The sequence below is a fragment of the Nyctibius grandis genome, chromosome 6 (genome assembly GCF_013368605.1).
Source record: "Nyctibius grandis isolate bNycGra1 chromosome 6, bNycGra1.pri, whole genome shotgun sequence".
Taxonomy (NCBI): domain Eukaryota; kingdom Metazoa; phylum Chordata; class Aves; order Nyctibiiformes; family Nyctibiidae; genus Nyctibius; species Nyctibius grandis.
In genome coordinates this window covers 79884698-79898562 of record NC_090663.1, presented here as the reverse complement: position 1 = coordinate 79898562, position 13865 = coordinate 79884698, and the positions used below count along the sequence as shown (strand labels likewise).

General features: G+C 41.0%; 1 protein-coding gene across 1 annotated transcript in view; it reads right to left on the bottom strand.

The window, feature by feature from the left end:
- Positions 1 to 4441: 4441 nt before the first annotated feature.
- ANKRD50 (ankyrin repeat domain containing 50) overlaps positions 4442 to 13865 on the bottom strand; it is a 45123-nt gene continuing 35699 nt past the window's right edge. The window contains exons 4-5 of the mRNA XM_068402938.1: positions 10100 to 13647; positions 4442 to 7158 (exon numbers count right to left, since the gene is read on the bottom strand). Coding sequence (XP_068259039.1) covers positions 10103 to 13647 — 3545 coding nt within the window. The 3' untranslated portion in view covers positions 4442 to 7158; positions 10100 to 10102. The remainder of the gene's footprint in view (positions 7159 to 10099; positions 13648 to 13865) is intronic.

The following is a 13865-nucleotide window of genomic DNA, read 5'->3' as shown; positions in this document are numbered from 1 at the left end:
CTAATATGAATCTGCTGGCTGAGAGGCCTCCAAATCGGAGCTGGCTCCTCCCTAACACAGCTCAAGCGGCTGGCCAAGGAGCTCGAGCTGGCGGCACCCAGCTGTGTGGAAAGCCTCCAGCAACATATACTGCAAATGCAGAAAAAGCAACTAAAAAAAAGCAGGAGATGAGTTAATGCCAGACAACAGGTTATTCAAGGCGGCAGAACTGCCAAGTGCTGGGAGAGACCCAGGGGCTTTTCCTGACTTTGTTTTTCGCCTGTTCAGTGACTGACAGAGCAAACATTTCCTTATCTCTATATTGTTCTTGTCTTTTCTGTAGCATGTTTTGGGATTTACTGGTAAAAAGTAACACCTTCTAGAAGAGCGATACAGAAAAAGCGCAATGTAATTATTACATTATTATTATTAAAGCAATCTCGAGCACTGTAGTGTTGCATTTTGTCCAGATAGATACGCTGCTGAATAAGACTGGATTGTTTTAGACTTGAGAAAAATACAATGGTAAACCAAATAGCCAGTATAATGGAAGAAGACAGAATAAATCGTAATAAAGGTCCATTCTGTCTTTGTCATCTATGAATAAAGCTTTGAATTTTAAAGAGTCTCCCTGTGAGGTTGCTTAATGCTATGCCAAGACATAGCAAGTACACAACAGCTGTGCTCACATCCTTAACTCCTAATGGAAAGAGAATTCTATTACTTACCTGAATTTAAAAAAAAAAAATCTTTCCCCCTAGCAGCTGCAGACTGAAAACAAGTTACATAAAGGAGTCAAAGGGGAGGAAAAAAAACCCAAAATCCCAACAGTTTATTCCGTTTTGTCCCGTAAACTCTCCTCTCTGGCATCTTGGTATTTCCAGAGTATCAACTGCACCAAGAAATCTGTAATGTCATCGGGAACCAGGAGGTTCCTTTATTGCCAAGTTCCTTTCATAAAGGCACCAAGCGTCTTGCAAAGGATTCTTTAAAAACTTCCTGCCCCCTCCAGCAGTTCCAAAGAAACAGACTTTCTCAATACAGATCTGGTAACGTACATTATAATCTACATTCTACCAGTAAAAAAAATGGAAAGTCTTTACCATATCAAATGAAATATGAACACTGGAACAGGCTGCCCAGGGAGGGTGTGGAGTCTCCTTCTCTGGAGATATTCAAAACCCGCCTGGACACGACCCTGTGCAACATGTTCTGGGTGACCCTGCTTTGGCAGGGGCTTGGACTAGATGATCTCCAGAGGTCCCTTCCAACCCTTAGCCATTCTGTGATTCTGTGAAATATTATGAATACCCACTTTAACTTACCCTGGTTTGGCCTTTCCGTTACACCCCTCCACTGCTAATTTGACCAACACTTTTCTGTACACTTTGTTCTCGTTTGGGAATACTAGCTTTGCATGCAGGGGGAAAAAAAAAAATCAGCCTATGTATAGGTGCTGTTCCCCAGCAGGAAGTGCTCATGATTTGTCCTAGGTCTGTAATGAACAAAACTTAATTAGAAATACAACCATATCTTTAAATCAAATCATAATCTAACTGCCAGGCTTCGACTGGAGAAACTGCAATAGGTGCCTGCGTTTTTATTTGCTCCCAAACCAACTTGTGAATCAAAAATTTCTAGCCTTAAACCCGCTAACTTACTTAGCTGAAACTTTAGAGTTGTGGTTTTCAGCCTTTTTGATTGCAAATGCCTAAGGCCCCCTTATGAATTCAAATTGTCTGATAATAGGTTTGTTTGGATTTTTTTTTATGAAGCCCTTAAAGCTCATTCATGAATCACGAGGGTTTTGCAGACCACAGTTGGAAAAACCACCGTTTAAGGGGCAGCAGCTTGCCCATATTGTGAGAGTCAGACTTCTCATCTTAACTCTGTGAATTATCATTATTTAAAATACAAAATAATAACAAAATTCAGGAATAGTAAACAGATGAGACGAGGGTTTCTGAAACCTGGGCTATTTAACACAGACCAACAGCAAGCAAACCAGAAGAACCTCTGTAGCAGACTAACATGCAATAAGAACAATTCTGAACACAGTTATAGTCTTGGAAGCTAAAGATTTTAGTCCCCCCATACAGGCCAGTCAAGCAGGTTGCACACTGCTTCTTCGTAAAACCATTTTCTTCAATAAGTTTCTCACAAAGAATTTTTTTTCCCCCCAGAAACAGCGGATTGTGTTCTGAATAAATACAGTCCTTCAGCAAAAACCGACTCCTACTTGAAATGCACATCCACCTGGTACACCCGGGGCACCGCGTCGCCTGCCCCGTGGCTAGAGATCCCACGCCCTTCTGCCAGTGGGCTGTCAGTGATTCAGACTTCAAGCCTGAAACTGTGCTTCAACTGAAGGAAACCACTAAACCAGAGATAACTGCTTGAAGTCTTCCAGATTCAAAGAAGTGGCAATTATTTTTCTGATTAGCTCTACTTGGCATAGCCGTTACCTGCATCACCCCTCCCCATCTCCTGGCTTTTCAAGTCTACACAAGAACAACGGTGAAAGCCACTGTAGCTCTGGCAGTCCCCTACGCAAACGCTGGAGCAAGCGCCAAAAGCCAACTACAGAACAGACTGGGGAGTCCAAAATGAACTAATGAGGCAGAGAGATGAAAAAAAAGGTCCCAAAACAAACCACAAAATCCTTTACTGTGTTCTTAATCCATCAGAAATGGTTACAGGACACAAACTAAATTCATGAAGGCACAAGATTTTATCATAGGAGTCCGTTAGACATTATTTTTCTCTAGCTTAAAATCTATCTGTAATTGCAGTTCTGTGACTTGGCTGGTCTAATACAAACTTAGAAGAATAGAAGTGAGAACAGTAGGTCTTTCTGGGACACCAGCAAACTAGATTTTCATTCTAAAGGCTAATTTGTTTATATTACCTACATATAAATTCGGAGACTTCTTTAATAAAATGATTTGCCAAGTAGATTTCTCAGTCCCATACCCTATTTCTGTGACTCTTTGTAGCATAAAATGATTAGGATTTAGATCAATGCCGAATTCTCATTGCTGTCTCTCAAAGGGCCTCCCACTGAAAGTTTTAGTTCACTGTGCCAACCAGTCCCCACTTTCTTTTGGAAAATACATGTAATAGACAAGCCAAACTCTTGTAAAGATCTCACAGAAGATGGGAAGCATTAGTCAGTGTGATTGTTTATATTCCATAGAATGAGAGATTAAAAACAGGTGTTGAATAATTTTATTTAAATATTATTACAGTGATTATCTGAAGAATATGTGTGTCTCTGGAACATAACAGAACTTACTCAAAGATTAATTCAGTGAAAATGATTCTTTGCCTCAATGCAAAATAGCCACTGAACTAATGCATCTCATACTTTGATATTTCAGACATAAAGAACTTAACAAAAAAGGGTGAATGATTATTGTGAGAAACCACAAAAATATACAGAAAACAAGTCAACAGTGACCAACAACTTTGTTTGTCATTCTCCTAATCTTAGAAATCAGTGGACCCACGAGCACCAACAGCTGGAAGCAGCGTGAACCAGAATACGTGGAGGTAAACCTGAACCATCATCTGCAAAAGGCACAGCCAAACTCTTCCTTCACGCTCAACAACTCTGCAGAGAAATGACGATGGGTATACAATATAAAGCAGAGTGAGACAATATCACAGGGGCAAATGGGATATTGCGATGACTGGAAAACTTCTCTCTCCTACTTTAATACCAAGTTCAAGGAAAAAAGAATAGCCACCATCAGTAAGAGAGCTTTTGCTTAAAGTGAAAATACTACAGAGAAACACTGATCAAAGAGATAATTAACAAATACCATTTTAAGTGGTAAAGAACTTACAGCAACTGAAATACTGAATTTATTTGCCCTCCTGGTATATACGGTATATCACGGTCATTTTAAACACATGAACATGCAGTGAATTTTCTCCTGTAAATGCTCAGGGTTGACTCAGATTAACGTGAAAAAGGTCAATTAAGTGATAAGCAGGGTCAGAGGAATTAATGTTGGGGTCTGAGTTTTGCTAGCCTGGACTGCCTACTGGACACGTACATCGTGTTTCATGAAGTACTACACGAATGTTAATCAAGTTTAATAACCTTTTCCTGAGATGCCCCAGGAAACGAGGTAGTAAAATTAAAACAGTTAGATGTCTGCTGAAAAGCAAATATATTTATTATGCACTTTCATATACACAGGGATTTTCGCTTAATATAATACAAGGAATAAAATAAAAATTTTACAATGTGAAATTCATTCAATGTACATTAAAGGCTATTTACAACTCACTCCAGGAAAAACAGTCTATCTGCAAACCAAGTTAACCGAGTTCAGACGGGGAATATTAAGCATAACAGACATTTGCATAGCAGAGTAACTGATGAGGGAAAATACCTTTTTATTTTTAAATAAATGGTAATGTTTTCAATACTGATCACAGAGAAGACAAAAATGCATCAATTGCGCCTCTGTATCTCTTAATGCATTTCTCTTCCAAAGAGTTTTTCCACATGCATACAGTATTGATATCCGTGTCCACAGAACGGTCTTTTTTCCCTAGCTCTCCCACCAAGAATTTTAGACGTCTTGCAGAGATGACCTTGGAAGGACCAGTGAAATGGGACAAAGAGAAACAGGATTCACGTTTTGTTCAGGTTTTTTTAGGTAGTGAGAGCTGTTACATCGCCAGAAGAAACCGTGCTGAGTCTATGCAGCTCCTTTCACCTCCACTTGATTGTACAGATGTGAAGGAGCAGAGCAGAACAGAGCGAACAACGGGGGGAACAGCAACTTTTTCTTTGTACGCAAAACCCTCACAAACGATGACATTAAAAATCACACGCAACAGCAATGGGGAATACACAGACCTTCTGAGAAAGGAGATGTTTTAAAGCAATCCATGCTCTGTTCCAAAGTGATATTCAAAATCTGTAAGAATTGTCATTCTGAAAACATTTTCAACGGGTCTACTTTCAGCTGATTTGGACATAAGGTTTCCCCAGCAACTGTTTCAAATGGAAGTATTATTCACACAAAACCCCTCAGGCTATCTATAAGTTGTGGCCCCTTGTGAAACTGGCCATATTTTTACGTCCTCTGTCCACAAGGTGCAATTAACAACAACACAATAAAATTAAATAAATATAATCCCAATGACAGTCAAGGTCAGTAGAAAAACGTCGGCATTCAGGGACCCCTTTCTACAGAACAAAACATACATCTAATAACTAAGAAAAGTCATATTCTTGCACAGTATTGCGAGTGTACTGTACTTGAGGTTCGGAACAAGTTTGCTGAGAACATTTTGGTACTCTCTCTTTACTGAGCCACTAACCCTCTTAAGGCCGTTCTGCCAGACTCCTGTTATGATTATTTTATAATTGTCCCACGGGGACAAGAAATTCAAGACATGAAACATTCAGAATAACCAATATTGCCGTGTGTCAACTTTTAACATCTAAATTTTACTATATGCTGAATGCCTGACTATAAAAGATTCTTTTTACATTTAGTAACAAGCAAATAAGAATGGAGGTGCAAGATATTAAAAAAAAAAGTGTTCTGATGATTGTTAATCATAATAACAATACACGGAGCCCTTTAGTGCCTCAGAATATGCACTACATATACATCCAGGGGCCATTTATAAAAGTTGAAGGATAGCCATACACCTAATTAATCCTCTATGAAAAATAACCTCAGCTTTCTATCATCTTCTTTGTGGAATGATCAGAATTAGAGTATGAAAAAGATGAATCCCAAGCCTTTAGAAGAAATACTCACATACAAAAATAGGCTTATTTTCTAAAGCGCAAGGCTGTGTAATGGTGAATAGTAGAATGTAGCTTGCATTTTTAGGAGAAAATAACCCACTTGTTTTATTTCATCACTCACCGAGCTGTGCAAGTAAGATGTGCACATTCAAAGGAAAAATTCATACTGTTCCCTTTCACAACAATGGCCTTGATTTTGCTCTCTTTCAGAAAAGGAAAATTCTTCTGCGGTAAGAGTGGGGAACCAGCTTTCCATCATCCATAGATGGACTATCCCAGTGGCCGATTAACCCCGCTCCAGGTACAGAGATACTCACGCTGGCTCTACCTCATCCATCCGAAGCAGTAACCACATTCATACAAGTTTGTGCTTTAAAGAGTTATTGTCTCAGGACAGGGCTACCTCAGTAATCTCTGTACTCCCCAGACAACGGTATTGCTAACCGTTTGCTTTGCCACTGTACTCTCACTGGATATTCTCTCAGCCTCATTAACAAAGCATCTGTATTTTCCATGGTTCGTTTTACTGACATTCTCAATACAGTCCTTTACCTTGGAAAAAAAGAGCTGTTTCTAACATATAACGATATACATGAAAGCAGGATCAGACCTTTTACTTTAGCACCAAAACATATCCATATTCAGTTACCTCATTACCATAACAGTAACGGAGGCTATTTAAGATCAAGTGTCCAAGACCAAATTTGCCTATTGCTTTCAGCGGTCACAGTCTGCCGTCCAGATTTGGTGCTGTAGTACCAGACAGTGGATTTTGCCTTTTAAAAAATCCCAAAGATACTGCAGATGGTTGCAGTCCAACTCCCTTGCTACCACTGAACAGCTATTAACACAGACAGAACACACAAGTACAGTATTTATAAAATACTGTTACAAGACTTGTATTTCTGGAGAGAACTTTTTGAAGTACACAGGGAACTGACCACACATTACAACAAGGCAAATGTGACAAACTGCTTGTTTTCTTTAGCCACATGAAAATAAATACAAAAAGCACTGCCTTTCCATACACAGTTCACTGTGGCACATGCACCTCTACCAAGCGTTCTGGAATAGGAAATCAGAACTCCTTGTTCTTACCATTTTCAGCTGTTGTTGGGGAAATACAGCATATATCTTTCTGCAATTAAAAAAAAAGTGCTCATTCTCTGTGTATTAAAATACAAAGTACACAAAATAAATTTCTGAAGCACAGAGGGTTATACTGAGAAGGCAGCCTGAAAATGTAGGCACGTTACAGTAATTAAGGTAACTGTACTGTAGTAATCACATTCTTGAATTTCTAGGTGGACTAAACAAGCATTGTATGCTTTCATCCCAGCCAGCTGATAAATCATTCGGAGCAGAGGCGCTTCTGTTCATAGCGTCATGGAATTGGCCTAAAAGTACGAAACAGAAACATTAAGTTTTGAAATAACTCTGTTGCCACAAAGCGAGCTACATCATTTCTAATTAAAGTTAAAAGCACATAACAACATACCGATGATGAAAAGTATTTCCTGCCTAACTCAAATCCCACGACTGACTCCCTGTGCTCTCTACCATGCAAAGCAGCTACAAGGTCCCCACTGCAGGAGAACTTCCCAAACAGAGATCAGAAGCAGCAGCCAGGGAAGCAAAGCCCTTCCTCAGGTGCTCTGGTAAAGTATTCCTGATGTGATTCTCCACAGGTGACTAATTTATTCACTAATTTATTCAAAAAAAAACAGGGAAAGAAGGCCAGCCACATCCTGGGCCAACCACATCCTGGGCTGCATCACAAGCAGCGTGGCCAGCAGGTTGAGGGAGGTGATTCTGCCCCTTTATTCCACTCTTCCTGAGACCCCACCTGGAGTACTGTGTTCAGCTCTGGGACCCCCAACATAAGGACATGGAGCTGTTGGAGCGAGTCCAGAGGAGGGACACAAAGATGATCAGAGGGCTGGAGCACCTCTGCTATGAAGACAGGCTGAGAGAGTTGGGGCTCTTCAGCCTGGAGAAGAGAAGGCTCTGGAGAGACCTTCTAGCAGCCTTCCAGTACCTGAAGGGGCTACAGGAAAGCGGAAGAGGGGCTTTTTACAAGGGCAAGTAGTGACAGGATGAGGGGAAATGGTTTTAAACTGAAAGAGAGGAGATTTAGATTAGATATTAGGAAGAAATTCTTTACTGTGAGGGTGGTGAGACACTGGCCCAGGTTGCCCAGAGAAGCTGCGGATGCCCCTCCCTGGCAGTGTTTAAGGCCAGGTTGGATGGGGCTGTGAGCAGCCTGGTCTAGTGGAAAGGTGTCCCTGCCCATGGCAGGGGGGTTGGAACTAGATGATCTTTAAGGTCCCTTCCAACCCAAACCATTCTATGGTTCTATGAAATTACTGTTTTTGTGCTCAAGACTTGGCAAAAAGAGGAGGTAAATTATAGCCTGCGCCAAGCAATTCATAATGCACACAAAATTGTTTTAAACTGCCATATTTAAAATGAAGCGATGAAAAACTGTTAAGAGAAAAAGCAAAAGGAACTATTTTGTTATCCATCACCTCACGTGCTTAGCCGCTTGCATAAACAAGTACTTCACAGAGAAAACACGTGAATTTTCAGTAAAGCACTATTTGTTCCAGATAAAGCAAAGCCCAATTTGAGCTTCAAAACTATATGTGGAATGTTCCAATTTTTTTACATGCTTTGTATATATTTTAAAATCAACAAAGACAGAAAATTCATCAAAACCAGTCTTTTGATGACAGGTCAGGTCAAATCGATACATCCTACATCAGAACCGTACTATTTATTTACAATAAAGTGTAACATGAAAGCAAGCACTGAACATCAGGCACATGTACAGGAGAGTTAGGAAATACAATTCGTAATTATACATTTTAATATGTTTTATGGAGGCAGGGAAAAAAAATTACAAACAAATTTAAATCCTGTTCGGACATGATGTAGAACTGTGGTAATCTAAAGTCCTTTTGACTTTTATGAAGATTTAGGGCCCCTTCTCTCTCACCTGCTGATTCCCCTCTGTGCCCGCTCCTGCTGTCCTGCCTCTTCGCTTTTGCCTGCCCCACAGCTCGTCTGACCCTTTGCTAATATTTGCATTTTACAAATGTGCAGGCTCTAGTATACAGCTTTTTGAAACACTGTATTGTTTCAAATATTTTAATTTAACCAAAATGCCAACCCCAAGGAAACATCTTGGAGTCCTGCACAATATTCTAACGCTCCGCAACTCACAAGAGACCTCAGCTACATCTAGAGAGATGCGTTCCGTTAAAGTGAAATCCATTTCCAGGACATTTTGGGAAAAACCTTGTCTATGTGCTTTTGACAGCTGAAAACCTCCCATTTGTGGATTCTGCACCACCTGCAATTGTCCTAGAAACCTGCGGTCTTTGATGACTTGCAGCAGAACTGAGTCAGCCAGCAAGAACATTCTTGTTCTAAGGAGCCGCAGTCTGATCTGTCAAAAATGCAGCATTTACACAAGCAAAAACTGTTTTCCAAAATAAGCAGTAAGAGATGTGCATACATTTCATAAAGATGCTGCTTCTTTGAAATTCAAATAGAAAACATATTAATTAACACATTCCCAATACCCTAAAAAAGATAAACATCATCAGGAAGAGGGAGAAAAATAGTTCTATTTTAGCTGACTAACTGACAATTCAGGCCTGAAAAAAGCTAGACAAAATTTCTTTTTCAGCTCCACTGATTAAGAACTACAGAATGGTCAGAAAATTGGTACCATAACATAGGTTCTGATCTTGCTCTGAGGAATGCCATCTCTTTTGTAGGAGGGTTACCCTCACAGTAACAGAAATAGAAAATTAAAGCTTTAGTGTAGTATTTTAACTTTTTAATTTGTAGATAATTATGCTACTGAGATTTCACATTTAAAATCCAAATTCACAAAAGTAAAGTTGTTCCCTGCAACCAACAAGAATCTTCAGAGGCTTCCTGAAAAGTGCTTCTGTAAATAATGAAATAATTACTGTATCTGAAAATATCACATATTAAAACTCCCAGCTGTCCTTATGTCTGAAAAGAAAATTCCAAATCAATGCTACATGAAACTTGCTGGTTTATTCAGTCACGTCTCAAAGACAGTGGGGTATGATTTGAGCAATCAGAATTCAACAGAAAATATGATGGTGACCCAGTTCCTCTAAGGTTGATGCTTTTAAACGACAGCAAAACAAATACTTGCCAGGTTAAGATTTTAACATTCATCGTTTTCATTAAGAAAGCAATTATGATGATAAACGACAATGAAACATAATTTTAGCATATTTAAAATGCACACGATGGAATACACACATTGGTTTCCTTCGTGACTGGATAGGTTACCTTTTATAACGGTGTTTCCTTCTTGTAGTTGAAACTTGGGTCGCTCCCTTCAATCTGAAGTTTTAAGGCTTGCTTAAGGCTGAGTTCCGTCTCTGCGGGAGGATAGCCTTCCAGTACCTCCTGATGCCCTCTGTCCTGCACTGTCCGTGGGACGGAAACCCTACCGAGAAAAACCTGATTGCTCTGAAGGTGGTAATTTGGATTCGTCATAATTCCATTTCTCTTCTTCTGTTCTCCACTCTGTTGGTGAATTAGGAACTGTTGCTGAGATCGACCAACTTCTTGCTGAGCTGGCGGGACCAAAATTTTGCACTGTGGCTCTGCCGGCATGGATTTAAGCGGCACGCTCGTCCCAGATTTGGCAATAGGTACTCGTTTATCAAACTGAGTCATTTCATACTCTAACACTTTTGGTTGGGAGGAACTACTTTGTTTTATTCTTTTGCCAGCTGACCCAGATTTGCTGGAGTTGTCCGTTTTCCCCCCTTTGTTCACTTTAGTTGATTTCAAACTAGGTTTTACTTGGCTCCATTCAAATTCACTACTTGGTGAATTGTGATTTTGACTTAGGGAATGAGTTGTGGAAGAAGGAGAAACAATAGACTGCCTACTTCTGCTGCGTGGCAGGGAATGCTGCTGTATTTGCTCTGTGAATGACAGGCTGTGGAAACTATCGATGGGCACCGTCTGGGCAGTCGCAGTTGACGACGTGGTGCGGAGAGAAGAATTTTTGGAACTTTTTAAGGAATTATTTGATAAAGATGACTTCTGACGGTCAACCGTAGAATCAGGCGACTCTGAAGGAGAACTGAAGGCGTGAGCAGGCCCATTAGATAAGCCACGCATACTAGGTTGCATATCTCCACCAGTACTCCCTGAACTATTTGACTTCATTGTTAATGACTGCATTTTAGAGGAGACTGACTGTAAGGGTTTTTGCTCCATTGTGTGGACTGGAGACGGAGTGCAACCATTCAGAGTAGACGCACCATATTTTTCCAGTAATTTAATAATCTGAGAGTGTCCATTTTTAGCTGCAACACGCATAGCGGTGCGGCCAAACTGGTCGGCATGATTTGGATCAGCACCATGCTCCAGTAATATTTGGACAACGTCAATGTGCCCTTCTTGGGCTGCAATGCAGAGTCCAGTAGCACCTTGATTACATGTATGGTCAACCAGAGCTCCATGCTCGATGAGAAGCTGCACTACCTTCACATGACCTTGCCATGCAGCAGACTGCAGAGCAGATCTCTTCTCGTTATCTGCAGCATTCACATCAGCATGGTATGTTATCAGCACCTGTACCATCTCCAAATGGCCCTGCCAGCAGGAAACATGGAGTGCTGTTCTTCCTTCAGCATCACTTGCTTCTACGTTTGCACCATTTTCTAAAAAATACTCAGCCATCGTAAGCTGGTTTTCTAACGCTAAGATATAAAGTGTTGGCCGGCCATCAGCATCTTTGTAGTTTACATCTGCTCCGTGGCTGAGCAGTAGTTCAACTATATCTCTGTGACCTTCTAAAGCAGCAACCCGGAGAGCATTTCTCCCATCATAGCCTCTCTGATCAATGTTGGATTTATTTTCCAGTAATATCTGCACACAATCATAGTGACCTTCTTGTGCAGCTAATATGAAAGGTATACGTCCATCATTATCAATTTCATTTGTTCTAGCACCTTGTTCTATAAGAGCTTCACATATCAACCTGTGACCTTCAAAAGCTGCCATATGCAAAGGTGTCCAGCCTGCGTCATCTCTATGATTTTCATCTAGTCCCCTGTCCAGCAGAGTCCGTACTACTTCAACATTGCCTTGTGCAGAGGCTATGCTCAGAACTGTTCTCCCTTCACTATCAATGCTATCAACAGCTGCACCCCAAAATAACAGAGTATTTACAACTGAAGCGTGGCCCATGGAGGCTGCTGCCAGGAGTGGCGTACGGCCATTGTTGTCTGTGTGATCAACGTCAGCTCCTCCTTCTAGAAGTAGATCAACAACATCTACGTGTCCTTCATAAGCAGCTACCAGCAGCGGAGTCATGCCGTCTTTATCGCAATGGTCAACTTCAGCACCACGGTCAATTAGAAGACTAACCACTGAGGCATGTCCCTTGCTAGCTGGTACACAAAGCGCAGCGACAGACAGCGCAGTCCTTCCATCCACATCCTCATGGTTTACCTCCGCACCATGGTCCAGCAGATGCTCCACGATCTCTTTATGCCCCATGTACGCGGCTGCAATCAAAGCTGTTCTGCCCTCATTATCAGCTTTATTAACTTCAGCACCATGTTGAAGCAGATTCAGCACAATATCTTCATGTCCTCCCCAAGCTGCTGCTCTCAGCGCCGTTCGACTATCAGCATCTGCACAGTCCACTTTGACTCCAGCATAAAGGAGTGCAGAAACCACCTCCGTGTGCCCACCCCACGCTGCAGATCGCAATGCCGTCCAGCCATCGTGATCAGTGTGATTAACATTAGCTCCACATCCGATCAAGCAATTGACAACCTTGGTATGTCCCTGCCGAGCAGCTAAGGTAAGTGCTGTTTGCCCATGAGCATCTTCTATCTCTAAATCTGCTCCCCTTGACACCAGTAAGTTAACGACATCAAGATTGCCGCTGTACGCTGCATTGGTCAAGAGCGTCCTCCCATTGGAATCGCACTGGTTTACGGATGCTCCATTGTCTAACAGGGTGCGAATGGAATCTTCTCTCTCCAGAGCCTGCCGAACGATGCAAGATGTACGGTCATCTTCACTGTTGACGTGAGCACCAGCTTTTACCAGTAGCTGTAATACTTCTTGTTCTTTAGGAATCAAGGTTGACAGTGAGTCTTTGACAGGTGTGCCATTCCATATCATCCATAAAGCCAGCTCTGAGGTCTCTAACTGTAGATTTGAATTAATCAGATGCAACGCAAACTCTTGAGCTTCTAACGGTGTTAAATCCTTTGCTCGGCAGGTGTAACTCATTGCCAGCATTCTGTGTCCCTCTGCCGCGTTACACAAGTATTTCTGTGTACAGTGCTTCACATCTAGCAACCATTCTGCAAAACTGTAATGAAACAAGATTTTTGTATTTCCAAGTCCATCAATAAGGACTTTTGACAGGACATCCAATTTGCGTTGAAAGTCTTCCATCGTCAACGTCATATTTTTGGTCCACACCGCATGATACAATTCCGTTGTGGTTAACGGCCTACAGGCTGCGAGAATTACATTAAGAATAGGCTGGACCTTGGCAAATTGTTTTCTCACAAAAAGCCTCTGACAGAGCCAAAGGTACAGGCCATTTAACGTTCCCGGAATATCACGGATCTCTCGTAACATAATAAAATTCTCCACAACTCCATCTAGGACACGTTCCAGATACAAAAAGCAACCGCTGCTTTTGATGTGAAGCTGATTCAGCATTTCTGCAGTTTCTTTTGTGAGATGTTGTCTCAGTGCTTCTTCCTGATCTAAACGATGCAGAATATATTGTTGCACATCTTTCACAATATAAGCCTTTCGTAGGTCATCCAGACTTATTTTTCGAAAACCTATTAAAAGGGAAGAAAGTTGCTATTATTTCTCATCTAGTTTTGCTTAACTCAATGTTAAAAAAAAATAAATAAAAGACAGACATTTCTGGGTAGGGAACACCCAGAATCATGTATTTTGTGTGCACACATAGTGAATGTAAATTAATAATAATAGCAGAGAACTTTGATAATAGACACATTTTTATCATCATCTACTGTAAGAAGAAATACATGCT